A 26138-nucleotide genomic window follows, 5' to 3' on the forward strand; every position below is an offset into this window, starting at 1 on the left:
TCTTAACCCTTTCCAACAAGTCAGGATACAATGAGAAGTTTGTAACTCAGAAGAGGGCCCAGGCTCAACTGTGCTGGCAGCCTGCTTTTGGACTTCCAGCCTCCAGAACTGTGAGAAATAAATTTCTGTTGCTTATAAGCAATCCAGTAAATAGTATTTTTGTTATAGGAACCTGAATGGACTGAGATGGCCTCCCGCTCCCCTTGCCTTTGTTATACAGGTACAACATACCACGCAGGGCAGTAATCCAAGTTGTTTTCAGCCCTCTGGTCAGAAGGCAGGAATAGCTGTAGGCAGTTGGCATCTTTTCCCTGTCATACTGTCTCTGACCAACTTTTTCAGAATAATCTGTCCCTTTCTCCCGATTTCCTGGAGTTCTGGGGTCTACTTGTAAATCCTCTCTTCTCAAAGCCCTAAACCCAGTCTGGTAGAAGGGGAAAATGTGTGCTGGGGAAATAAATCCCCACCAAGAATGGGCCTCAGACCAGATTCCTGCTGGGATTACTAGGGAGCCCTCCCAACCCCCATAGTTGTATCTGTCTTTCCGGTGTCTTGGGGGATCTGTCTCCTCCCACTTTTGTCTCTGTCAGTTTTCTTTTTCTTTTTCTTTTTTTCTGTTTTCTTTTATCTTTCTTTCCCTAGGAAGGGAAGCTAAGGGGAAAGAAAAGGGGTTAACAAAAGAGGGTCTTTGCAAGGCTTCAGTCTTCGGAATTGAGGGTGATAAATCCACTTGGTTTCTTTAATGTTCTTTCAGAAATTCACACACACACTCACACAGAAATCAGAACAAGGTGGGGACTGCCGAGGGGAGCGGGGAGCGGGCCGGCTCCTCCCGACGTTGGGAGGTCGGTACCCGGGGTCACTTTCTGCCAGGCTGGCTGCCCACCGGTTGGGATAGGTGGAAAGGAAATATTTACAGAGAACGAGGACTTTCATCATCCTAGGGTGAAAGGTCCTAAACTGGGAACCTCCCAAATCTCATTCTAAAAATACCAAAAGTAGAGGTTCTGGGATTAGCAAGAAAATAGGAAGGGGGTGGAGGAGACAAAACTGTACTAGGAAGAAATGAGCGCGTGGGGGCGCGTGGCTACCCCCGGGCTCGGGCCCAGCGCCGGGCAGAAGGGCAGGGGTGTCAGCCTGGCGCCCGCGGGGACCAGAAAAGGGCGGAGCCTGCCGACCTGGAGGCGGGGTCGTGTAGGGGCCGGGGCGGAGCCTACGGAGGAGGCGGAGCTCTGGGGACCTTGCTCTCGCCGCGGAGCGGAGGCGGACGGAGCTCGGCGGGGGGCGCTGCGTGAAGTGGCTGCGGGGGACTGGAGTGGCTGAGGGCCCGGCGTCTGGCGGGGATGTCGGGGAGTGGTATTTCTGGGGGTGGGTTTTTTTGGGGTTCCTGAGGAACTGGATTCGGAGCGTGCCTGCCAGGCGAGAAGTTCCGTGGAGGCAGAGTTTAGGATGTGTCGACATCGGGCGGCCCCCGGGACAGGTGTGCGGGGCGCCTGCTGGGTCCGCGGCGTGGCTGCAGAGCGCGCTGGAGAGGTTGAGGGGCAAGGGGTGGGGCCGGGCCGGGGGGTCCTCACGGATCCCAGTAGTTCTCGTGGTGCTGCGCGGCAATGATGATGACTACGGTGAGGATGGTACAGAGCACCATGGCTGCGATGCCCACCGCCAGGGAGATAAAGGAGAAGTTCCGGGCCTCGCGTGATGCGATCTCGGCAGACACCATGTCTCCGCGGGCCAAGGCCGTGCGCACCTGCGGGGGAGGGGCGGAAAAAGAGGATTGGAGTGGCCGCTCCGTCGGTGATGCTCCCCAGGACAGCCAGCACCCCTTAGAATAAGAAAACCGAGCGAGGCCACCCTTCCCAGACGCCGCCCTCTACTGCCCTTCCACCTGCACGGCCTTGAAGATGGCGATGATGCCCGTGGGCCAGAAGCAGCAGATGGTGGTCAGCACCGCGATGGGCATGTAGTCGTGCGGCGGGCGCCTTGGCTCCAGCAGGGCCAGCCCTGGGCCCTGGGGCGGCGGGGGGAGTGTGGAGGTCACTCCTGTGCCCCCCGGGGTCCCGCCTGCGTAGGGCTGTGGAAGGAAGGTTGCCGGGAGGGGACAGAGAACGTCATTCGGGTCCTCCCTGAGCCCACCAACATTCTGCGTCTGGCAGAATAGTTTTTAAAGCAGATTCTTGCATGTTGCTTCTCAAAGAAACTTGTCATCCACTACCCTTCCAGGACACCCATAAGTTCCACGTAGGTCCCGCTCCTTTCTTCATTGCTGTCCTTACCCTATATTCTTAGGGGCCGCCTCCCCTAAGAACACTCCCTCCGCATAAGGTATGACCCACCAGTGCTGCCCTGGCCTCACTTCTTCTCTCCAAATATCTGCTCGGCCTTCCCTATTGAGTCAGTTCTAGGTTTCTTCTCCCTTATCCTCCTTGGTCCCCAGGTTTTCATTTCTCCTTCCCCCTCTCTCCAGGCTGTTCTTTCCTTCTATCAAGCCTCCTCTGGACTTCTGTGCTCCATTCCCCTTTCCCAGACCCTGATCTCTGACCCCAACTGCTAGACACACACACACACACACACACACACACACACACACACACACACACACACCCAAGCCTTCCTTAGTCCCTCCTCTCTGTAGGCCTAGTCCTAGGGACCTGCCTGGTTCCCTAGCCCAGTTTCTCTATCCCACCAGCCCCCAGTGCGTCCCCACCCCTTCTCCCAGGCCCTCGTCAGCCCAGTACTCACCGTGCCCACCGGGTAGACCGGCACGTAGGCAGTGCAAGGCTGCAGCTGTAGGGGGTAGCCGGGGGCTACGTAGCCCCCCAGTGGCAGCGTGCCTACCGCACCCGTGTGCGTGGGCACCACGAAGCCGGGAGCCTGGGCAGTATGAGAGGGCGCCGGCGGGGGCGGAGCGGCGGCGGCTGGCGGCGGCGGGGGCAGCGGGCCCTCGAAGCGAGTCTCCTGCAGGTAAGGGTCGGGTGGCATGCGGGGCAAGGTGGCGCAGCCGGGTGGGGGCGCCCCGGCGGCCGGGCCGGGCGGGGCGTGGTGTGGTGGTCGCGGCAGAGTGGCTGAAGATGAGGGGCCGCGCTGAGCAGTGGCCGCAGCGGAAGCCAGGCCGCCTGCCCCTAGGCGCGGGAGGGTGGCTGTCCCGGACTGGTGGTAGTGGTGGTGGTGGTGATGGTGAGAGGAAGGGGCTGCCTGTGGGGGTGGGGCGGGGGGTTCGGCGGGGGGCTGGGGGGCATTATAGGGTGGCGGAGAGGTGTGAGGGACTGAGTCCGAAAGGCCTGGGGTTGGTAAGCAGAGGAGGGGGCATGGGGAGAGAGAAGAGATGAGGAAGGGGGTAGGGGGAGACACAGAGGGTCAGGGATGGAAGAAGATAATGTGAGAGACAGAGGAGATGGGTGAGAAGCCATCTCTTGGTCTCAGGGCAGGAAAGGGGTTGAATCTAGGCCATCTGTCCCCCCTCCCTTCTTTCAATCTAGTTTTGAGGTCACAACTCTCCTCCATTCTTCTACCTCTTCAGCAACATGGCCATAGCTCTCACCTGCACACCCAAGCCATGGCTGCCTTGGGCTTGCCCATCTGAGCTGGTCCTGTGTGTGCACGTGTGTAGACATGCAACACTGTGTTAACATGTGTTCAAATCAACAGTTGTATAAACACATGTAGGATGACATATTCCCTTCTGCCTCCTTGCCCTGGGAAGGGGCACCCTAGCCTCTCTGGGAATCCCAGTACCTCTTCTAGGGCAGATAAAGAAGGGTGTTCTGAATTTTACTCCCTGCCAACCTCCATCTGATCATATCATTGTATTTCTCCACTGAATGTCTCCATGAGAGCCCGTGTCATCTGTCCATCTGTCACTCCCAATGATGCTATCCTTGCAGTACCTGGCTGATGCTAGGCCACTCTACTTCCCTCACCCTTTCAACCTGTCCCCTTTCCATGTTGTTGGTAAGGGGACGAGGCTGCGATTGGAAGGAGGAAAAGAAGAGAACGGAGGGATAGATTAAAAAGAGAAGGAGGATGGGGGGTGTTGAGAGCTGGACAGAAGGGGAATGAAACAATCAACCCGCCTCCAGGGAGGGGGTTGGGGCCAAGGATGGGGGGAGAGTCTGGAGATGGTGGAAAGGGCAGGTTTTTATTTTTTTATTTTTTTATTTTTTTACCTGACTTTTCCGATGACATGCCTGCAGTCTCGCTGGGACAGGGTCCCTGTAGTGGGAGTCGGGGTCCCTAGCTGGCGTCGGAGTCTCGGTGTGCGGATTGCGCAGCCGGCAGCACAGAGATGGAGAGATGAAGACAGCGGCGGGGGGCGGAGGGAGAGCAGGGAGGGGGGGTAGCTTAAAGGGACCGAGGAGGGGGGGGAGTTTCCGAGGTACCGTCACTCCGTCTCTCCTCCTCTCACCCTGGCATCCAAGCCCCCAGTTTGGGCTCCCTTGGAGTTGTCATGGAAACAGGGAGGCAAGCAAGACCTGGCGAGGCGGTTGGGACTAAGGGAAGGAAGGCGGGAGGGAGAACTCTCTAGAGTCTTCCCCTCTAAGACTGGCTGTAGTGATGACATTGTGGGAGGAAGGGAGCAGGTGCCCAGTGGATTCTGTACCCCAGTCCCCACAGGATCTGGTTCACCCTAGTCAGGAACACCCCCCCCCAACTTCCCTCACAGTCCCTGCAAGTTCTCAGGATCTTCTCCCCAGTCTTTAGCTTCTGTTTCTCTTGCTTTAGGAAGGATAACTGTATATGACAGAGAACTGCAGAGTTGAGAGCTGCGATGGCTTGAAGAGTCCCCAGGGTTATGGCCTGCGGTGAACTGCAGGTAAACTGGGGGGCTTGGACCTATAGTAGTTTAGCGGGAGTCTGGCTTGTGACTGGGGGGGAGAGGGCGTGGGAGAAGATTGGAGAGAAGGCTTGGGGGATACGGAGATACGTTCTTCCTCCGGGGTGCAGGAGCTGAGCACTTTGGAAGGAGGGGATGGATCAACTCATTTCTGGCAACTTCGTTTTGGGAATACGTGATTTCCCTTTCCCCCTTTGGTAATTAGGCTTCTTAGAGTTCCCCAGTGCATCCATGTTCAGATCTATTTCTTAAAATCCCAGCACCCACCCACCACCCCTGCCAAGGCCAGTTGCCACCTCCTGAGTTGGCAGGATGTGGGGGGGGGGGGGCGTGTGTCGGAACACAGCTGTAATTGCGGTGTTTTCATTTGTTCATTGTATCTTGGGAGCACGTATGTGGGGAGGGAAGGTGAAGTGGGCAGTCTACCGAGACTTAGAGGATAGAGGAGTTGGACTTTATGCAAAAACACAGTCAGGGATTCTTTAACCCTCTGCTACCTCCGCCTTCAGATTAGTCCTCCCCAACCCCCGCCCGAGGCAGTGGCCATCCCGGGCTGCGTCCTAGCGGAGCCTACAGAGCTGTGCAGAGGCCCCGCCTGGACGGGTCCCAGGGCCCAGACATTTAGGTCAGGCCCCAAACTGGCCATTCTGGTTTCCGAGGCGTCAGCGTGGTTCCAGACCCCCTACCGCCACCCCATCCTCACATGACACACCTCAGAGCACAAATCGGGTTTATTGAGAGACTTTAGACCGGTCAAGACCTTGTGAAGAGAGGGAGGGATTCAGACAAGCTTCGAAATCCTTTCCTCTAGGGAGACGCCTTCAGATGCCAAGTAAAAGCTCGCCGGTGTCTCGCCAGGGGTCGCAGGCGGAGGTGCAGGGCGCCTGGAGCTCGGGGGTCTGAAGGAGGGGGGCGCCCACATGAGTTCCCGGTTCAGGGCAGGTTGTGGGGGTCCCTCAAGTTGAAAGACTGGCGGGAACCACGCGGGCGTGAGTCAGCGCTGCCCCAGGGGCCCTCCGCCCCTTGGAGGTGGGTCGAGTCCCGGGAGCGGAGGAGAGTAGGCCCGGAGAAACTGGGTCAGGCTGCTTCTAGCTCGCGGGGCCTCGAGGACTCTTCGCGTCCCTGGAGACAAGGGCAGTACACGCACTCGATAACGAGGAGTTGTAAGACGCGGACCGGGGGCCGGCGGGCAGGCGCGCGGCGGGGCGGGGTCCTCCGGGTGGGTCCCGCCCGCGTGGGACCGAAGGTGGGACGGAATGCGGAGACGGCCTTTCTCCGGTCTCGTCCCCAGCGCCCTGCCCCCGCGCCCCGCCCCCGGTGGGGGGGGGGGGGCTTCGTGTTCCGCGGCGGAGCCGGACGCCAGAATTGGGAAGTGGGACGAAACAGGCCAGAATTGAGCCCCTCCGAGTGCTGGTGCAGCAGGGCCCGCGCTCGCCTCCTCCCGGCTCCCGGGCTGGGCCCGCCACGTCTTCCTCTCCCCACGACTCTAAATGGATTGCTCTGCCTGTCTCCTCCCCCGCCCTCGGGATGCAGTGGAATGTTCCACGGCCCCTCCGGTCCCGGCCTGCGTTACAGGGGACGCGGGCACGGTTGTCAGGGAAAGCCCCGGACGTGACGGCGAAGCGCGACCCCTAGCAGCCTCCCCTCTCCCCTCCGTCACTCCCCGGCGCGCGCTCCGGACACCCTCCCCTCCCCCCGCGGGCTCCAGTCTAGGGGGAAGTAAACAGCAGGCGCAGCGGAGTCCGCGGACCCAGGCCAGGTGGGAGCTTGCGTCCTCCAGGAGCCTGCGCTGCCGCTCCGGGGTCTTCCTTGCAAAACCCGGGGTCGTGCCACCGCCGGGATGGGCCTGGGGACAGTCCCGGCCGAGCTGGGGGCGGGGCTCCGGGTGCGCGTCGTTGAGTCTGCGTGTAGGGGGTGTGTTTCCTACAACCCCCAAGTGCGGTCCTAGTAGGCTGCCTGGTGAGCTGGACCTAGTGTGAGCGCGGGCGGGGAGGGCATCTTGGTGGCCGGGCGTCTGCTCGGAGGGGAGCGTGTTGTCCTCTCTCTCACAGGCCCCCGTCGCCCCCTTCGCAGGCGGGAGCATGCTGGGGCGCAGGGGCCTGCGGCTCCCCCCGGTGGGGATCCTGCTCCTGCTGCCGTTCCTGCCGCCGCCGCTGCCGCCCGCAGCCCCCGCGCCCCATCGCGCTGCCTACAAGCCGGTCATCGTGGTGCACGGGCTGTTTGACAGCTCGTACAGCTTCCGCCACCTGCTGGAATACATCAACGAGGTCTGGCCGGGGACGCCCGGTTGTGGGGCATTGGAGGCGTCTGTGGTGACTGGGGAAGGAGAATGGGGAAGGGAAAGCTGCCCTGCTGGGCTTGCTCCGTTCCTGGAGGAGCTGGTGCTGGCGTTGGGAGAGGCAAAGGATGAGATCCCCGGTTCTAGCCGGGCGCAGTAGGAGTGCGGACGCTGGCCAGGGGGCGGTGAGGTGGGCGGGCTTTGTAGTCCACCCCCTGTTGCAGCATTGCCCCTTTCCCACAGACACATCCCGGGACTGTGGTGACAGTGCTTGATCTCTTCGATGGGAGAGAGAGCTTGCGACCCTTGTGGGAACAGGTGCAAGGGTTTGGAGAGGCTGTGGCCCCCATCATGGCAAAGGCCCCTCAAGGGGTGCATCTCATCTGCTACTCGCAGGGTAGGTGCCCTCCCCCTCCCAAGTTCTAAGCCCTATCTGAGGCTTGATCCTTATCTGAGGGACACCTGCTAGTGTCCCCTTTTCTGAACAATATTGTCCCAGCCAGAGTCCTACTACCTGAGCCCTACTTTTCTGACTTCTCTCAGTACCTGGATCTTAGCTCTGTATCCTGAGTGGGAGGGAGACTCCCTGCACTGTTGCCCCCTTTTGCCATTACTCATGGCTCTTGCCCATATGGGATAATGGGGCTGTAAAAAGCACCCTACAAAGAGAGTCAGAAGATCCAGAATCTAATTCTGGCTCTGGCACTTTGGCGACATATAACCTTTTGCCACAGGTTTTTGCTTTCTCTGGGCCTCAGTGTCCTCACAAGCATTGTGGTGGTGGTGGTGGTGACAAGGAGTGCCTGTCCCTAAGTCCCTGCCTAATGTGCTGGTCTGCCTCCAGGGGGCCTGGTGTGCCGGGCGCTGCTCTCCGTCATGGATGAGCACAATGTGGATTCTTTCATCTCTCTCTCTTCTCCACAAATGGGACAGTATGGAGGTGAGTGGGGATGGTGAGCCCCATAGGGGGCTCTGAGTTTTGGGGACACAAAGGTTTGGGGGCCACTTGACACTGCTGTTCTTTTGTCAGATACGGACTATCTGAAGTGGCTCTTCCCTACCTCCATGAGGTCTAACCTCTACCGGATCTGCTATAGTCCCTGGGGCCAGGAATTCTCCATCTGCAACTACTGGCATGGTGAGTAGGGGATGCCACACTGGGATGTTTATGGAGAGGACACCTGGGCGTAGGGCCTGCAGCTTCCCTCTGTACCATAACCAGCAGCAGCAGTGATAAGGATGACTTACCATCTGAATAGGCACTGTTCAAAATATTTTCTGTGTATTAACATTATTGCTTCAGAGTACAGTGTGGGGGCAGGGGTCAGCAAAGTTTTTCTTTAAAGCACCAGATAGTAAATATTTGGTTTTGCAGGCCATGTAGTCTCTGTCACAAATATAATTCTGCCACAGTAGTGTGAAAGCAGCCATACCCCATAGGTAAATGCGTGTGTCTGTGTTCTAATAAAACTTTATTTATACAGACAAGCAGTGGGCTGGATTAGCCCCACGGTTCATAGTTTGCAAACACCTAGTATAGTTTTTAAGACAACGGATGCTGGGTCCAGACTACTTGTGTTTGAAGCCTGACCCTGTTGGGTTTCTCCGGACAAGTTACTTAACCTTTCTGTGACTGTTTTCTTTATCTGTAAAATAATGATATAGTACTACCCTCTAGGGGGTTGTGAAGATTAAATAAATTAACAAATGTAATGTACTTTGAACAGTACCTGGCATAGAAGGTGGCTGGATAAAAGTGTTTGCTCTCGTGTTTACAATTTTTATTATTGTTACTATTATATTAGTATTCACTTTGTCTATTACCGTAGGCCCCTGATTGGTCCTCTGGCCTCTGGTCTTGCTTCTTTTCCTTGCTTCTCTGACTGTATAGTTCTAACTGCTATTTATATCTAGACCCCCACCATGATGACTTGTACCTCAATGCCAGCAGTTTCCTGGCCCTGATCAATGGGGAGAGAGATCATCCCAATGCCACTGGTGAGACCCAGGCTCCTATCCGGTCCTGTTTTTGCTTCTCTGACCCGCTATGTTTCTCTCTCTCTCCAACCTGGCCTGACCCCTGTGACTGACTCTTCTTTTCTTTTCTCTTCTTCCCAATTTTCAGCATGGAGGAAGAACTTTCTTCGTGTGGGCCGCCTGGTGCTTATTGGGGGCCCTGATGATGGTGTCATTACCCCCTGGCAGTCCAGGTAATAAGGGACTGTGTGGCTGGAAGATTGACTAAGGACACCCCCACCCCCAGCAGTTTTTATCTCATTCCTGAAATTGGCCTGTATCTCCCACTGTTCAGTTCATGCCCTACCCTCTATGTATCCTGTGACCAGAACGTGGGAGTCATCCCCCAACTCCTTGTATCCAGCCAGTCATTAAGTCCTACAGACTCTACTTCCTCTCCATTCCTAAACCGCTGCTTTGTAAAAACTCTTAACTTACAGATAATTACAGATTCACAGGAAGTGGCAAAGATAGTTTAGAGAGGTCCTGGGTATGTCTCCTTCTCCCGGTTCCCCCCATAATTACATCCTATGTAACTACAGCACGACATCAAAACCAGGAAGTTGTCCTACTAAGTAGCACATGTGTGTATAGTTCCATGCCATTTTATGTTTCCTACCACCTCTTTTACATACCTGGACTTCTATAATAGCCTCCAGCCCCGTCCCCTCCATCGTGTTCCTCAGGAAAATCCATGGCTCCATCGTGCTATGTGTTGGCCTATGTTGCAGATCTCATGAGTGGTCTGAAATGTCACCTAAGCTACTTTAGTTGCTCAGCAGATATTTATTGAGCACTGTATGTATACCCAGGCACTGTGCTAGGCCATTGGGATGCAGTGGTAAATGAAAGAGAAGTCCCTGCTATTATGTAGCTTATGATCTCGTGTGGGAGACAGATAATAAATGTAAATATATATCTTGGGTGGAGATAAGATAAGGTAGGGGAAGGGGGGGGATTGGAGGATGACTGAGCCTCTGTCAGATCATAGCCAGATAAGTCCTAGACAAGATGCCATTTGAGTAGAAACTTAAGGAAGTGAAGGAAGGAGCTGTGCAACAATCTGAGAGGAAAACGACTCAGGGAAAGAGTAGCACGAACAAAGGTCCTAGGGCAGGCATGAGAAATGAAGAGGCCAGTGTGTTTAGAGCTCAGGGAGCAGGGGAGAAGGTGGGAGAGGAGATGAAGGAGGTAGCAGGGAGCCAGTGATGTGGAGCCTTTGTGGGGTAAAGTCAGGCCCTTGATTCCTTTTTTTTTTCTAAAATATACATGATAAAAAATTTACTGATTTTTAAAAAAGATTTTATTTATTCATGAAAGACACAGAGGGAGAGGCAGAGACATAGGCAGAGGGAGAAGCAGGCTGCCTGCAGGGAGCCCCATGTGGGACTCGATCCTGGGACTCCAGGATCACGACCTGGGCCGAAGGCAGATGCTTAACGGCCGAGCCACCCAGGCATCCCTCAAATAAACCTTATTTAATTCTCACTTGACATATAAGAAAATTTAGGTGCAAAGAGCTGAAATAAGGTATCTCTATTCAGAGTCAGTAACTGGTGAAGTCAGGCTATCTAACTTAACCACTGGGTTTCACTACCTCTCTGCAAGGGAAGTATTCTCGTATAGGACAAAGAGGATAAGTACTACGCTCAGCCACACACATTTGGGAGTGTGTGGCAGAGCTGGAGCTCACATCCAGGTCTGTGTGACCCTATACATGAGATATAGCCCCTCAACACAGCCTCCAGGCCTCCAACCAGCTCCCCCACGCTTGCAGCTGTGCCTCACCTCTGCACCTTTGCTCCTGCTCTTCCATTTGCCTGGAGAACAGCCTTTCCTAGTGGAGAGTCCTCACTAGGAAGCCCTTTGCTGATGCTCTAAAACTAGAGTAGTGGCCTCTCTTTGCTCTGTAGCCTATTGGACTAAACACTATTAGTGTTTGTTGTTTGTGGCTGGGGCCCACTCACTGCCCATGCCAGTTATCAGTATTACTTTTTAAAATCTTAAGGCCTTTTTATTTTGAAGTAAGTTCATATTTAAAAAGTTACCAAGGAGGGATCCCTGGGTGGCGCAGCGGTTTGGCGCCTGCCTTTGGCCCAGGGCGCGATCCTGGAGACCCGGGATCGAATCCCACGTCAGGCTCCCGGTGCATGGAGCCTGCTTCTCCCTCTGCCTGTGTCTCTGCCTCTCTCTCTCTCTGTGTGACTATCATAAATAAATAAAAATTAAAAAAAAAAAAAAAACAGCTTTTTGGGCAGCCCCAGTGGCGCAGGGGTTTAGCGCCGCCTGCAGCCCAGGGCGTGATCCTGGAGACCCTGGATCGAGTCCCACGTCGGGCTCTCTGCATGGAGCCTGCTTCGCCCTCTGCCTGTGTCTCTATGAATAAATGAATAAAGTCTTTTTAAAAAAAATAAATAAATAAAAATAAAAAGTTACCAAGGTATTATAAAACAACCTTGTGTACTCTTCCCCTAGGTTTTCTAAATGTTAACATCTCACCATGTTAATGTCCTCATCCATTCTCTGTAAATATATATATGGAGCATAGGTGTGTTTGTGAACCAGTTGAGAGGAGGTTGTAGACATGTCTCTTTATCCCTAAAACTTCAGTATGTCAGTATCTGTTTTCTGTATATTCTTTACATATCCAGTACAATTACCAAAATCAAGAAATTGGCATTATCCTACATGGATAGGGTACTGTATAGACCTTACTCAAATATTTTCCAGTTGTCCTCCTGGGGAAAAAAATCCAATGCAAAATCCATCCTGGGATCATGTGTCGCATTTACTTGTTATGTCTCTTTTTTTCCTGGAATACTTCCTCAGTGTTCCTCTCTGACATTTACGTTTTTGGAGTGTATGGTCTAGCCATTTTGTAGAATGTCCCTCAGTTTGGGTTTGTCAGTAGTTTCCTCACGAGTAGGTTTGGGTGACACATTTTCGAGGGGACTCTGCAGAAGCCATGCTGTGGCCTCAGTGTATCACTTCCATAAGCTACATGATATCCAGTTAAATATTTGAATGTCTTCCTTGCTGCCTGTTTCAACAGGCCGTGAATTCCCGAAGTCCTCTGGCCTACCTTGATTTTCTCCAGCTCTCTTGATAACTTCCTCCCCTGCCCACCCTCAATCTCTTTGTAGCTTCTTTGGTTTCTATGATGCAAATGAGACGGTCTTGGAGATGGAGGAGCAACTGGTGAGCCCCCTGGGATTTCTTCCCACTTCTTCATGCCCTGTCCCACCTCCCTGCCACTGATACTGAAAGGTTCACCCTGTGGGGAGGGGACGGGGACAGGGACAGCAGCAGGAGCTCACTTTGTTTCTCCCTCTGTCTTTCTTTGACCCTTTGCCCACTTTGAAGGTTTATCTGCGGGATTCTTTTGGGTTGAAGACGCTGTTGGCTCGGGGAGCCATAGTGAGGTGTCCGATGGCTGGGATCTCCCACACGGCCTGGCACTCCAACCGGACCCTTTATGAGACCTGCATTGAACCTTGGCTCTCCTGAGGATGTCCTCAGGGACCCCCCAGGAACTCCCCAGCCCAGAGACCAAGCGGTGGCCTTGGAAAGCAGATGTCAGGCTCTGGTGTGCCTCTGATCACCCATTGCTCCCACACTGCCTGCACCAACCAGGGCTCCCAGGACCCCTTCCTCTTCTCCTAAATGACAAATCCTGGTTTCCCCCACATCACGTCTGGGGTTTGCTCTGTGCTCTCTCACCCTCCCAAAGCAGAGGTTGGGAAGAAAAACCAGGTTTTTAACTTGTGGCTGCTCCTGCTGCTGCTGCTGCTGCTGCTCCGTCTCCGGCCGAACAGGAGGAGAACCCAGCCCCTGCTCACTACGGAGGTCTCCTTCTAGGCCACTCAGGACATTTTTAGCTTCTGTTCTCCCCATATTCCCTTTTCCTCAGCCCTCCCAACTCCCAGGAAGGACTACCCATGAGAGTGGGGTTCTGAGGCTCCCCTATGGGGACGGTTCCGTTCTTGAAATGTCAGTGTTGGGGAATATCTATGGCCCGTGAGGCCCATCTCAGGTTTGGGGATCCCCCAGTCCCTATGTTCAGTGTTGGGGTACCCCCTGGGAGCCTAGTTTCTTTGAGGCCCCAGCCCCTCTTTTAGCTACCATTGAGTGGGTGTTAACCCTGTATTAATGGAAATAAAGTTCCATTTCTTCAGTGTGGCTTGACTCATTTCCAGGTGAGGGGGACCCGGCTCCCCAAGGAGGGTGGAGATAGAGAGCCTGAGGTCTGGGTGCCCGGATGCCTGGTCTGGGGTGGGACCCCCTTGGTGTTTCCGCTCTCTAAATGCCCATTCTGTGTGGGTTCCTGATTCTCTGTGGGTTCTTTCCTGCAGAGGACAATTCTCTTCCTGTCCCAGCCTAAGCTTGGGGGACTGAGCCCAGGGCTCCAGTGGCTTGTGCCTCAGCCTCATGGGTGGAATGTGCCTGCTACCCCCAGGCTAGACAAGGGGGCTAAGGGTCAGGGTGGGCATTTGTTGCACCCCTTTTCGACCTTTGTAGGCCAGAGTTGGGTGAGGGGCTGGACAATGAGCCTCCTCTTCCTTGAAAGAAGGAATTTTTGTGGAGACAATAGGGCCCTGTCTGCTCTGGCTTGGGGGGCGGTGGCAGACTCAACTCGCCCCCACCCCAGGCCCTAACAAATGTCATCAAGGAATGGGGGGCAATTTCCCCATAAGGCATTGGGCGCCTCCCCCCCCCTTCCTTTCTTTCTTCAGCTGATCTTGCCTCTTCTCCCATGACCTGACCCTGCTTTCCTCTGCCAGCTCTGTCTCTCTCCCTGCCCCCACTTCTCCCCCAGCCTGTGTTGGGTTGAGGGGTGTGGCAAGGCCAGGGGGACCAGTGGTGTCATAGAGCCAGTGGCCTCTGCCGATTTGGGGAGTGTAGGAAGAAGGAGCCTCGGAGTTGGAAATTTACTTCTGGGGGCCCTTTGCTGGGGCGGTTGTGAGGGTTGTGGGACTTGGATCCCACTGAGCAGTTAGAGCAGGAGCTATGGAGGACGCTTGTGGGAGGGGGCGGGGAATGGGAGGATTGTCTGGCCCAGCCCCTTCTCTCCTTCCCAGCCTGCCCCACCCACCCACCAGTCTGAGCTGCTGCTGCTGAGGCTGGTCTGCTGGAGTCTCCGGAGAGAGGAAAAGACAGGTGGGGAGAACATGTCACTGGGGGATGGGCCTTAGAATGTGCGTTGGGAAGTGTGTGAGTGAGGGGTGCTGGTGAGAGAGGCAGCAGGGATAGGTGCAGTTTCCAGGTCCATGGTTTGGAGTGCAGGATGTGAGTATTCGAGGCTTTGAAGGTAGAAGAGTTAAGATAGAAGAGGGTGTGTTACAGATAGGAGGGTTGTGGAGGAAGAGTTAGCTGTGGTGTAGAGGGGAGGGGAGGGAGTGTATGGGGGCGTGCACTTGCAGGATGCTACAGGGACCGTGTGTGCCGGATGAAGGGGTCACCTTCCATATACATACAGGTGTAGACAATCCTGGTGGCTAGTGTAAATGTGTACAAATGAACATGCTGACTTCCTCAGAGCGCACTATCAGACTGCTCTTGGAGGGGCTGGGGCTGTAGCAGTCACAGGAGAGGGGAAGGACCTCCGTTAACCTCTTCTTGCCAGCAGCCTGCAGTTTGGAGTCAAGGAGAATCATGGCATCCAGGGATGAGCTGTACAATCTCTTAGGCGGACTCTCATCCCTCCTGCTACTGATGTCAGTCCAGGGGGCCAAGGGTGGATCCCTCAAAGAGAGGTGATAACACAGGGGGCAGGGCCAGGGGTGAGGGCTTTGGAAACCCTGCTGGGGGTGGGGGGAATGGAAAAACCATGAAGTATAGAATGGGGGTGAGGCTGTCCCCTCCAGGGAGGGAGGGCCTCAGTTGAGCTTGAGTGTAGTGGGATTCCTCACCCCCAGGGCCTGGCCCACTTAGTGTCTCTCCCCTTCTCTGCATGGGTGCAGTCAGGGGGTCTGCTCCAAGCAGATGCTGGTGGTCCCCCTCCATTACAACGAGTCCTACAGCCAACCAGTGTATAAGCCCTACCTGACCATGTGCAATGGAAGGCGCATCTGCAGCACCTACAGGTGAGAGATCGGAGCCTGGATTCTGGAGTCTTTCAAGAAGAAGTTCAAGAACCCAGACCAAAGCCCATAAACCACTGTTCAGAACCAGGCCTATGTTCTAGGACTACATATCGAGTGGCATGGAGGGAGGTGAAGAGGGAGGTGCAGCAGACCCATGTTGTGTGCTGCCAAGGCTGGAAGAAGCGGCATCCAGGGGCGCTCACCTGTGATGAAGGTGAGACTGGGTCTTCCCAGGCCTGGGGACAGGGGTGCGCTGCGGGGCTGGGGAGGCTGGCTGTTGGTCCTGTTTTGAACTGCCCTTCTGCACCCACAGCCATCTGCGCCAAGCCCTGTCTGAACCGAGGTGTCTGCGTCAGGCCAGAGCAGTGCCAGTGCGCCCCAGGCTGGGGTGGGAAGCACTGTCACGTGGGTGAGTTCCCTTCCTCCTCCAGTGGTGCCAGGACCTCACTCCCCTTGGGGCACCAACTCGCCCCCCCCCCCCCCGCCCCCCCGCTTCAGCCCTCTCCTCTTTCTGTTAACTAGACGTGGATGAATGTAGGACTGGTGTCACCCTCTGCTCACACCATTGCCTCAACACGGCAGGCAGCTTCACCTGTGGTTGTCCCCAAGGTCTGGTGCTGGGCCCAGATGGGCGCACCTGTGCAGAGGGCAACCTGGAGCCCCCAACTGGCGCCAACATCCTCAGCGTGGCGGGTGAGTGGGTGGCAGTAGGGGTGGCAGTGAGGGCCCGGGCTCAATGGCAGCGGGTGACACTGCTCCCTTTTGTCCCAGTTCGGGAAGCAGAACATGATGAGCACGCCTTGAGGCGGGAGATTCGGGAGCTGCGGGGGCGCCTGGAGCGGCTGGAGCAGGTAAGGGTAGATGCCTGGGCCAAGCCCCCTGGGTGGGGTGTACCCCACCTCCAATACTCTTGAGGTGTCTTCCTTTGTAGTGGGCCGGTCAGGCTGGGGCCTGGGTCCGAGCTGTGCTGCCCATGCCACCTGAAGAGTTACAACCAGAACAGGTGGCGGAGCTATGGGGCTGGAGCGACAGGATTGAGTCTCTCAGCGACCAGGTGCTGCTGCTGGAGGAGAGGCTAGGTGCCTGTGAGTCCTCAGTCCCTCTCTGCTTGAACCCCCATCCCCCCATGGCTGCCCCCAGCTCTCCCAGACACCTTTCCCTAGTTCACTTTTCTTTCCCCCAAACCCTTTCTCAACACTTAGCTTCCCCATACTGTCCCCAGATAGCTACACTTCATCCCTTTCTCTGGTACCCTGTCCCTAATCTATTTATTGTTGGGTAAGAGTCTCTGCAGTACCCTGGCAGCCCCAAAAGTCTACAGCCAATGTGTCTGCCTGCCTCCTTGTCATTCACCAGGCTCCTGTGAGGACAATAGCCTGGGCCCAGGTCTCAATCGGCAGCCGATAAGGAACCTCTCCAGAACCCTGGCCCTCTAATTTATACAGAAACTGGCCCTGCTAATCCTCTGGGATCAGCCAGCTGGGGAAGTGCAGATAAGGTTATCTGGCACCAAGGAGCAATGAGTGATGGAAACTTCCAAGAGCTGAAGGCAGCGGGGAGGATGGGTGCCTTGGGCCCACCCGAGTCTTCTGGCTGGGGCAGGTTGCCTGGGCGAGAACCACTTCAACGCCTTAACAAATGCAGCCAGAAAGTGCCCAGATCTCTCTCTCTCTCAATCTTTATTCTGTTTCTTGCTGTTATCCAGATAATTAATAAAAACCAACCACACAAAACTGGGTCTCGCCCTCTCCTTTTGCTCCCAGCCCACCTCCCCAGTTGTGGGCACAGGTCTGGAGTGGGAGGCCAGAGTGGTTAATGCCACAGGGAGGAAATGAAAACTGGCTCAGAGAGGGGAAGCCTCAAAAGAAAGAGAAATAAATTAAAAGCCCTCCCACCCCCTCCAGCCAGGGTTCAGTTCCTTTCCCCAATTCCCTAGGGAGCAGAAGTGAGTACAGCACCTGATGTCTGCCTCTTCCCTTGTGTCTAGTTACAATGGTACAGCAGGGCTGCAGGGGACTGGATTGATGCCAGGACCACTGAAGAACTGTACCACAGGGACAGGGGGAAGCAGAAATGTGGAGACCAAATTGGCATCTAGGAGTATGCTCACCCCTGGGCACCTGGGTACGGGCAGGACGAGACCTCTGAGTAAGAAGAGTCCAGCCTCCACTGATGGGAGGCTCCATGGGAAGGAGGGTGAGGGTGCTGAAGAGTGTTCCCAGGATAAGCCAGGAATGTTCAGGCATCGCTTCCAGCCACAGTGTGAGGAGTCCTCACAAATGGATAAGTCCACTGAATCCATGGACTTGCGGGAGGGTATTGTTCCATAGCATGGACGAGGCCACTGGCCAATGTGGGGTGGAGAGTGAGAGATCACAAAGGAAGAGGGTCCACTGGGGAAAGGATGGTGTGTTCACACCCTTGGGTAGGTGAGCCACTGGAGATGAGGGGGAGGCAACCGTCCCACAGACAAGATGGCACAGGAGGTGGGTGGGGGTCAGAGTGTAGACTGCACCGAGGCAAGAGAGTCCATGGAGGGAGCTGGGAAGGGGCAAGGAGTGGTGCTGTATCCACATTCACTTCAGAAGTTGAAGATTCCAAAGAGAAGAACAGTGGGGAGAGGAGAAACAAGGAAGAGGGCTTGGCCCTGCTTTAGGGCCCAATGGGCTGGGAGGTATGGGTGGAAGAAGGGGGTCATTGGGAGGGGAGCTCAGAGCCGGGCCTCGCCCACCCCTCCAGACTTCTTCAGATAGTCACCACTGCCCCGGCCATCAGTGGAGATTTCCCGGAAAACGGTGAGCATGGAGTGTCGGACTCTGTCAGCCAGAGCTGGGACGTCATCTGGTGTCAGCCCTTCTGTGGGCACTGGGGGCAGCACCCGTACCTGACATCGTCCTGAGGGGGGTGGTGAGCACCATCATGGCCTGTCTGCCTAGGCCTCTGCCCACAGGTGGGGCACAATTTCCGAGCTCTCCTGCCACTCCCTCCCCAACCTTTCTGTTCGCTTCTCCCTACCCTAGACAACTGCCCCCATTTGCCAGCTGCTACCTGATCTGAGGCCCTCCTGCACTAAGCGCCCCCCGCCCCCATCCAGACACCTCAGCACCCTTTCTGCCCCCATTGTCTCAATTTCACTTTTACTGCCAAGTGTTATCATAGCCTTGCACACACAGGCCTTCCTCCTCCCACTGGACAGTAATGGCCCCTTTTGCAGGGACTGAGCTTTACCCATATAGCAGGGTATGTTGGGTGCTTAATAAGTATTTATTAGTTGGTGTGGGGTCACGCTGGTGATCCTTTGGACATCTCAGTCCTGGCACTGACCAATCCTCCCCTCATGGGGACATCCCCCCAGCCTTTCTCCCTCATGGCCCTTCTGGCCACCCCCAGCCCCAGGTCTACTCAGAGCCCTCACCCGAAGTGAAGCGGCGCTCCTTCTTGCAATAGAAGTCTTGATAGGAGGACATGACTATGGGGACAATGGGAACCTGGGGAAGGGGAGAAGCAAACAGCCCACAGTTCCCTTCCAAGGCCCCATGACAAGCCTCTGACAGAAAGAGATGGTGGGAGCCGGCAGCACAGGGGATGCTCAGGAGCAGAAGGGGAAGTAGTAATTACCTGGGCCTGAACTGCAAGGTGGAAGGCGCCACGTTTGAAGGGCAGCATGGAGCCATTGTGGTTTCTTGTGCCCTCAGGAAAAACCCAGACCCGCACCTGGGGAAGACAGAGAATCAAGACATACGGGTGTGTGTGTGCGCGCGCGCGCGCGTGTGTGTAATAGTTGTGGCGCTGTAATGGGACCTCTGAGGCCTGCTGGCCCTGCATCTCAGTCTATTTACAAGTGCTCTACTCCACAATGCCCCGACCCTCCTGTTCCACAGGGTGACTCACATCCTGGGTGAGCAGGGTCTGGGCGACTTCAGACATGACACTGATGGCATCCCCAGTGCGCTTCCGGTCGATGAAGATAACTCCTGCCAGCCAGCAGGCCAGTCCAGCGGAGCCAGCCCACAGCAGCTCACGCTTGGCGATGGGTACACAGCGGCCTGGCAGTACCTCCATCATCCCTAGGGCAAAGGTAGGATGGGTGAAGGCCATAGTGGAGGCAAAGTATTATGGGAAGCAGGTCATCACCCACACTACGAAGGACTGGAGATAAAGGAAGAGGCAGACTGAAGGAGGGGGGTGGGAAGACCTGAGTGGTAGAAGAGGTGATTAAACATATATTAGCCTGTATATGAGGGTAAGAAGTCCTGGGGGAAGGGAGAGGAGAGCCAGAGGGCAACGTTTAGATGCAGGGTAGGTGAGGACCCCCAGAGGAGATTCTGGGGAAGGAGGAAGGGCATGGCTGGGGGAGGTGTGCCCTATGAGGGATCTCACCAAGCAGGTCGAGTGAGCTCTGGTGGTTGGAGACCACGACGTAGGGCTGTGAGGGAGGGAAGTGGTGAGCCCCACGCACCTCCACTCGGATCCCGTACAGGTATTTGATGTGGAGCAGCATCAGGCGCAAGATCCTGTGGGGTCATGGCAAGGGGTTCCAGCAGGACCCACTGACATCCATCTAAATGCCTTGGTTCCCCCTACTCCACTGTCTTTGCAGTCCTCTCCCCTTCCTTGTCCTTGGGTTCTCTCCACCTTCCCTACAAACCCCACATCCTCCCCGTCCACTGCTCACTTTGGACTCTTAGGTTTTCTCATCACCCAAAACCCTTTGGCCCTCACTTCATGTTCTCAACGTTGCGTCCTCGCACAGCACACACAGGGATGGCGAGCACAGCCAGGAAGAGGATCCAGCCATTGTAGAAGGCCATCTTGAAGAAGTATTTGGCACTGGGGCTGCAGAACCACAGGGCAGGCAGCAGGAGCAGCAGCAGCAGGAGGAGCAGCAGCAGCACGGTCCATACCCCTGGCCACAACTCCATTCTGGCCACCTGCAGGGGACAGGGCAAGGGACAGTGGGCCAGGTTCCTGGAGGGGTAGTGGAGTGGGCAAGGCACAGCAGGCAGGGTTTGGGGAGCTATGAGGTCAAGGGCCAGAGACACAGGAAGGGGTCAGGGCTCCCATCTAGACCTGCCCAGGAAGCCTCTCTGGGATAGGGGTGGGAGGAAGAGGAGTTCAGGACTGCTTGCCTACCCCTCTCCCAGAAATATTCACAAAGACAAGAGACACAGACATGGACATCTACAACTCACAAATACATGATAAGGGGACAATAATAATAGCAACAGCTAACACTCATAGCTGGTAAGGTCTTAGGATGGTCTACACCTGACTGTCTAATACTGTAGCCACCAGCCACATATGGCTCCTGAGCACCTGAAACGTGGCCTAGTTTGAGTGGAGACGTGCTGGAAGTGTAAAATACACATTAGATTTCAAAGACTCTGAATGAAAATGTAAAATATTCCCTTAATAATCTTCTGTATTGATTACATTTTGAAATTTTAACCTTTCAGAATACCGGGTTCAATAGAACATATCATTAAAATTAATTTCACCTTGTTACTTTTGACCTTTTTTGACATATCTACCAGAAAATTAAAATTTACATGTGGTTTGTATTATATTTCTGTTGGCTTAGGGCTGGCCTATAGACTATGTTAAACCCTTAAAGGGGCGCCTAGGTGGCTCAGTGGTTGAGTGTCTGCCTTTGGCTCAGGGCGTGATCCGGGGTCCTGGGATCGAGTCCCACATCGGGCTCCCCGCAGGGAGCCTGCTCTTTCCTCTGCATGTGTCTCTGCCTCTCTCTATCTCTCATGAATAAATAAATACAATCTTAAACAAAACAAAACAAACAAACCCTTAAATATGAACTACACAATTTACATCTTGTAGGAGAGAGGCCCAAAGAAGTTAAATAACTTACCTGAGGTGATATGGCTCCCCTAAGAGGCACCTCCTAGTTTAAACCTAAGTGGCTTGTACTCCTAACCACGGTCACGCTGCTGCCTGTATGTATACACATAGGTATACGCAACAGCAGGTAAGTGAAGGGCCAAAACACCCAGACATTCTCAAGAAGACTGGCAAGAATAAAGGGTCTGTCACTAATGCAAAAACAAACACATACAGTCATGCAGAGACTGACCTGCTCACACCAGAAGGCAAACTTAAAATCACACCTGGTAACAGCTAAAGAAATGTAGTAAATGCATAACCAGAAAACCCCCTCTCCACCAAGGTAGCTACCTCCACCCCTTTCCTGTTCCCAGATAAACCCATGGACATACCAGAAGCAGCTACATCTATCAATCCTGCCTCCACAGGCAGGCAAACAAATCCTTCTGCTCCCTTTCCCCCTTCTGCACTGGAGGCAACTGGGTCAGGCAGATACAATATGTAAGGCCTGACCGAGGGGGAAAAAAAAGGCAGAGTAAAAGAGACATCATACCACCTGCTCTGGGAGAGGAAAGGATTCAGGAGGAAGAGGTACGGGCACACAGAACTGCCTCTAGGTTCTTCCTCCTTCCTCCACTCTGCCCCACTATTGGGGGCAGGGTCAGAAGTCACAAAATGGTGTTTAGGCAAATACCTGTCACTCCCTGCCAGTGCCAGCAAGGCTACTGGCACTCCCTTCCAATGACAAGAAAGTCTGTGTTCAAAGTCCCTTGCCAATCAGTGAAGGGTAATAGGCAAGAGAAACAGGAAACTCTGCCAACTCTGAAGCTGTAGGCCTTGAGCTGTTCTAGCCCACTGCCCCTGTTAAGTCTGGACCAGCATCTCTTCCCTGGACTATCTGCAATGGGCTCCTAATTCTGCTCTTCCAATTCATCATCCACGTAGCCACCACAGAGATCTTTCTGTAACACAGATCCGAGCATTTCCCTGTCTTGTCTGCAGGCCCCTTAGACAAGTTGACTTCTGCTTCCATCTTTGGCCCCGCCCCCACAAAAGCCTTTTGTGCTCCAACTCCAGTTCCTCAGGCATACCAAGATCTTTCATGCTACTGTGCTGCAAACAGGCTGCTCCCTTGGCTGGAATGCCCTTCCGCCTCTTCACTTGCCTCACACAGCTGAGCGTCACGCTTTGGAGGCCTTCTTGAACCCCTCCTGGCCTGAGTTTTCATTACACTTTTATCTTGATCACTGGTTCTCAAAGTGTAGAGATGCGTATTCTTGGACCTCGCCCCCGATCTCTTGAATCAGAAATTCTGGGCCTTGGGCCCAACAATCTGTATTTTAACAAGCCCTCCAAGTGAGTCTGGTGTGCACACAAGTTTGAGAGCCACTGATCTTGACACCACAGTGTACATAACTGCTCACTGGCATTTTTGTTTCCTTCCCTAGTCTGTAAGCAGCTTGAGGGTAGTAACGCCCAATACCTGGGACAGAAGGAGGCAGAGAGGGTGCTCAGTAAACATTTGCTGAACAGATTATAAGGCTGGATACACACCCACACAGCCATAACTAATGACAGAGATGATCAGGAATCCGATAACTACACTCTGTGAAAAGATAAGTCACTGAGAAAGCAATGAACACAACAAGCCTAACAGTAACCTTCTCTGAATATACACATACAATATGCAGTCACGTTGAAGGGGAAGCACCAACAATCAAGATGGCGCATCCCATCTCACACAAAAGAGAAACATACGGAATGGGGATTAACATGCCACAGGGGAGAGATGCTACTGTCATCAATAAATGCCAACACAGCAAAAGAGTGGGGGAACAGAGGAAGTGCACAGCAGAGCTGACCCTGTGGCATGCACTGACCTCCATGAACACAGGCTGTCCACAGCCACTGGAAAGATCAGGCCAGGAAGGTCAGCAAGGTAAGGCACATGGGGATGGTTCTCTGGGGAAACAGAGGCCCCGTCACCTTTTTCTCTAATGTATAACATTAAGTGACCTCCTCTGGAGCAGAAATGTCCAAGGACTTATAAGCGCACGGAGTGCCAAATGGGTTAATGTGCAGATGACTCACAAAATATACTGCCAATAAAATTATGAAATAAATAGTATGTGTACCCAGAAGCACAGATGCTGTGGAAGGGCCACATCAGTGTACACATGATAAATATGTAAAGGTGCATGCATAGGTATGGTGTGAATCCTGACTGGGAAAACACATGCAGCCAACAGGCCAACCCAATCACAACAGAAGTGTGCACTAGTCCACTAAACCACAGGATCCCCCACACGAAGACTACCACACATGACAGGATCATGGACATAATAATATATGATACATGAAACAAAACAAATAAGGTATAACCTTTACATGCAAAAGTAAACATGCAAAAGCATAAAATGTGCAAAAAACACAAAACCACACAATGGATGCAATATATAAACACTCACATTTGAACAATGTCAAGACTGGACAAGAGACATGGACATAAAGATAGGAGAATGGGCAATTCTGATGGACAATAACACATCGTTTGTCCAGTCCACGGAGAGCACAGGGAGAGGCTAGCCGCACATAAGCCACTCAACATGTCAAAGGCACACGGACTCAATGTAGAAAACATGGCCCCCCACAAAGCATCTGTGTCAGTAAGGATCTAGTCCAGTGTGGATGGCCACTGAAGAAGGTCCTGTGCCCAGATGAAACAGAGGTGTCTGAGGGCCTTTCTAGGAAGCGAATTCTGCTAGGGGAAGGAGGGCAATAAACCACCTTCTCCCGGCTACAACCCCTCAAGAGTCATGTGGGGCCAAAGGGCAGGAAAAGGAACTGGGGAAGGTGTCAGGAATTCCCTCTTCAGGACTCTGTCCACACCCCCATCCCAAAGGCACAGGGTTTTCGGACCTCCTCCGTCTCTTTTCCATCCTTCCTCCCTCAGGGCCCCTCTCCTTTCCCCAGCAAACCTCTCCCCAGTCCGCCTCCCAGACCCAATCTCTCCCCCATCCCCTCTCGGCACCCTCCTCCCGCCTCCTCCCATCCCTTTCCCGCCCCCACCTCAGTGGGGTGGGGGGCCCGGGGAGCTGGCCCCCTCCCCAGCCAGGCTGCGGCAGCGGTGGTGGCGGGTGGCTGTGTCTCTGCCTCGGTCGGGGTGTCGGTGCCAAGGGGGCGACAGGATTTGGGGGTGTCCTAGCCCCGGCCGATGGAGGGGAGGTGAGAGTGGGAGGCTGGGCCCATTGCGGTAGGAATGGTGGGGGGTTATCCCCCTAGCTCCCTCCCTCCCTCCCTGCTGTCTCTCTGAGGGCTGGGGCTGCTGTTGCCGCTATCCCCCTACCCCTCCCCAACGCCTGCGGGTTTCCGGGGCTGGCCAGGAAGTAGGGGGCGGTGATGGGCGGCCCGTCTTGCCAATCGCCTCCCCGAACCGACCAGTTTCCTCCTGGCGGCTCCGCCCCGCGAGAGCTCGGCTGGGCTTTGCCGGTCTCCGGCCTTCTCTGGCTCCAGCTGCATCTTTTTTTCCTCCGACTCCCTTTCAGCACACATGGCTCGTGTGTCCCTTGGTGCTGTATTCCTTCCTTGGCCCATCCCTTCTTCATCAGCTCTCCTCTTCCTGGAAATTTCACTCGGTTTCTTCCTTTCTCCTTAACTCCCTTATCTGCTGTATATTCCCTCCAACTCCCAACTCCTCCAAAAACCTCTTTCCTGTTCCCAACTCCGGATATCTGCAGGTATCTGCTATATGCCAAGTGCTCGTCTCCTCCCCGTGGCTCCCTCTCCCTGGCCCCTCCAGCTCTCGCTGGCTCTCTGACTTTGCCCTCCCCGCAGTCCAGCTCCCTGCTTCAACCCTCTCTCTGGTCTTTAAAGAGAAGAGGTACTCTCAGGCCCTGGCCCTGCCCCTGTCCTTCGACGATCTCTTTCGCTTTTCTATTTCCTTCTTGTCAGTCTCAATCACTGAAGCTGAGACAGTGCCTCTCCCCGACATAGAATCTGGGCGGGCGCATCTTTTCCAGTAGAAACTGGGTATTAGGGCTGCTTTAAAATCAATGAGAAAGAAACAAACAAACAAAAAAAAAAAAATAAAGAAAGAACGCTAGATTACTCTGGGACGAGCATGCCTCCTGAATTTTGTAGGCATGTATCTGTTCCCTGTCCAGCCTCTGACCTCCTCTCGCTCGTCTTTCCACTGTCCCTTAAACCAGGATCATTGCACTGCTCCTCTCCTTGGTCTACACCCCTTCCCCTAGAACTTTTCTCCTAAGCCTTTCCCAGGCATCCTGTACCTTCACTTCCCCCGCCCTCCTCACCTGGCCTCCCTGGTCACGTGAGACCTTTATCAGGGTGCTGACCTGCCCTCGGCCCGAGTCTGTCCCAGCTGCCAGACACACATTCGCCCTGCTAGAATTTACACGCCCTGAGGTCGAGGATGTAAGGAACACTGGTATGGGGGGACTGTTACCTAGTTCTGCTCCTTGGGCCACAGTGAGGTCACTGACTGTAGCGAAGGCCCAAGCTCTGGCCTGCCCAAGTCCCGGGGGTCCTACCCAGGAGGAAGACCCCACTTCTGCGGGACACACTACAGGACGGAAGGGGCGGGCCTAACCCCATTCCGCCGCGGGTCGCTCAGGAGGGGCGGGCCTTGCCCCCTCGGCACCTACTCACAAAGGGGTGGAGCTAGTTCGCTTTTCAGGTTTAAAACGGGGTCGGGGTCAACTCTGTCATACTATGTCAACGTTAAAAGGGTGTGGGCCTTGAGTTCTGTTCTGCAAATCACCTAAGGAGGAGCGGGCTGCGTCCTGCAGCCGAGGGAGATGGGTTAACACCAGCGCCGCAGGTCGATGCTCGCACCATCCAAACGTCGAGCTGATGCCAGTTCTGCGCCCTTCTTCACTGAAAGGGAGGGACGAGCCCCAGTTCTGCTCTCTACGTCACCGAAGGAGGCCGGAGCCATTTTGAACCCGCGACCATAGCATTTGCTACCGCGCCAAGCTCTCGGCCGTCTTTTCCGATCTCGGCCAATCAGGGCTGGAAGAAACTAACCAATCGGCCCAGAGAGACCGCAGTCGGAGGACCCGGATGAGGCCGC

At 54.7% G+C, this 26138-nt stretch overlaps 4 protein-coding genes across 17 annotated transcripts; 2 read left to right on the plus strand and 2 right to left on the minus strand.

The window, feature by feature from the left end:
• Positions 1–711: 711 nt before the first annotated feature.
• Positions 712–4303, minus strand: PRRT1 (proline rich transmembrane protein 1). The gene is made up of 4 exons (XM_025990533.2): positions 4164–4303; positions 2740–3278; positions 1886–2071; positions 712–1747 (listed from the first exon to the last, which is right to left on the minus strand). The coding sequence occupies exons 1-4, from the start codon at positions 4180–4182 to the stop codon at positions 1571–1573; spliced, it is 921 nt and encodes a 306-aa protein (XP_025846318.2). The 5' UTR covers positions 4183–4303; the 3' UTR covers positions 712–1570.
• A 368-nt stretch (positions 4304–4671) lies between these two features.
• Positions 4672–13299, plus strand: PPT2 (palmitoyl-protein thioesterase 2). 4 transcript variants are annotated; one of them, XM_025990520.2, is made up of 9 exons: positions 4672–4810; positions 6905–7098; positions 7353–7506; positions 7954–8049; positions 8140–8247; positions 9024–9107; positions 9235–9319; positions 12269–12323; positions 12489–13299. In XM_025990520.2, the coding sequence occupies exons 2-9, from the start codon at positions 6913–6915 to the stop codon at positions 12630–12632; spliced, it is 912 nt and encodes a 303-aa protein (XP_025846305.1). In that variant the 5' UTR covers positions 4672–4810; positions 6905–6912; the 3' UTR covers positions 12633–13299. The 4 variants fall into 4 exon arrangements, with proteins under 4 accessions (XP_025846305.1, XP_072584566.1, XP_025846304.1 ...); XM_072728465.1 differs by lacking the exon at positions 4672–4810 and adding an exon at positions 5680–5965; XM_025990519.2 differs by lacking the exon at positions 4672–4810 and adding an exon at positions 6137–6590.
• A 9-nt stretch (positions 13300–13308) lies between these two features.
• Positions 13309–16941, plus strand: EGFL8 (EGF like domain multiple 8). 7 transcript variants are annotated; one of them, XM_072728517.1, is made up of 9 exons: positions 13309–14282; positions 14752–14878; positions 15086–15208; positions 15310–15422; positions 15522–15617; positions 15731–15901; positions 15980–16059; positions 16140–16293; positions 16565–16941. In XM_072728517.1, the coding sequence occupies exons 2-9, from the start codon at positions 14778–14780 to the stop codon at positions 16642–16644; spliced, it is 918 nt and encodes a 305-aa protein (XP_072584618.1). In that variant the 5' UTR covers positions 13309–14282; positions 14752–14777; the 3' UTR covers positions 16645–16941. The 7 variants fall into 7 exon arrangements, with proteins under 7 accessions (XP_072584618.1, XP_072584607.1, XP_025846309.2 ...); XM_072728506.1 differs by having other exon boundaries at positions 13580–14282; positions 14749–14878; XM_025990524.2 differs by having other exon boundaries at positions 13580–14282; positions 14749–14878; positions 16140–16941.
• On the minus strand, positions 16869–26126 carry AGPAT1 (1-acylglycerol-3-phosphate O-acyltransferase 1). 5 transcript variants are annotated; one of them, XM_072728556.1, is made up of 8 exons: positions 24116–24417; positions 22927–23008; positions 19931–20139; positions 19589–19722; positions 19100–19275; positions 18827–18922; positions 18624–18696; positions 16869–18103 (listed from the first exon to the last, which is right to left on the minus strand). In XM_072728556.1, the coding sequence occupies exons 2-8, from the start codon at positions 22930–22932 to the stop codon at positions 17919–17921; spliced, it is 879 nt and encodes a 292-aa protein (XP_072584657.1). In that variant the 5' UTR covers positions 22933–23008; positions 24116–24417; the 3' UTR covers positions 16869–17918. The 5 variants fall into 5 exon arrangements, with proteins under 5 accessions (XP_072584657.1, XP_072584676.1, XP_072584672.1 ...); XM_072728575.1 differs by lacking the exons at positions 22927–23008; positions 24116–24417 and adding an exon at positions 25827–26126; XM_072728571.1 differs by lacking the exons at positions 22927–23008; positions 24116–24417 and adding an exon at positions 25512–25677.
• Positions 26127–26138: the final 12 nt, after the last annotated feature.

Source organism: Vulpes vulpes, chromosome 1 (assembly GCF_048418805.1).
Source record: "Vulpes vulpes isolate BD-2025 chromosome 1, VulVul3, whole genome shotgun sequence".
Classification (NCBI taxonomy): domain Eukaryota; kingdom Metazoa; phylum Chordata; class Mammalia; order Carnivora; family Canidae; genus Vulpes; species Vulpes vulpes.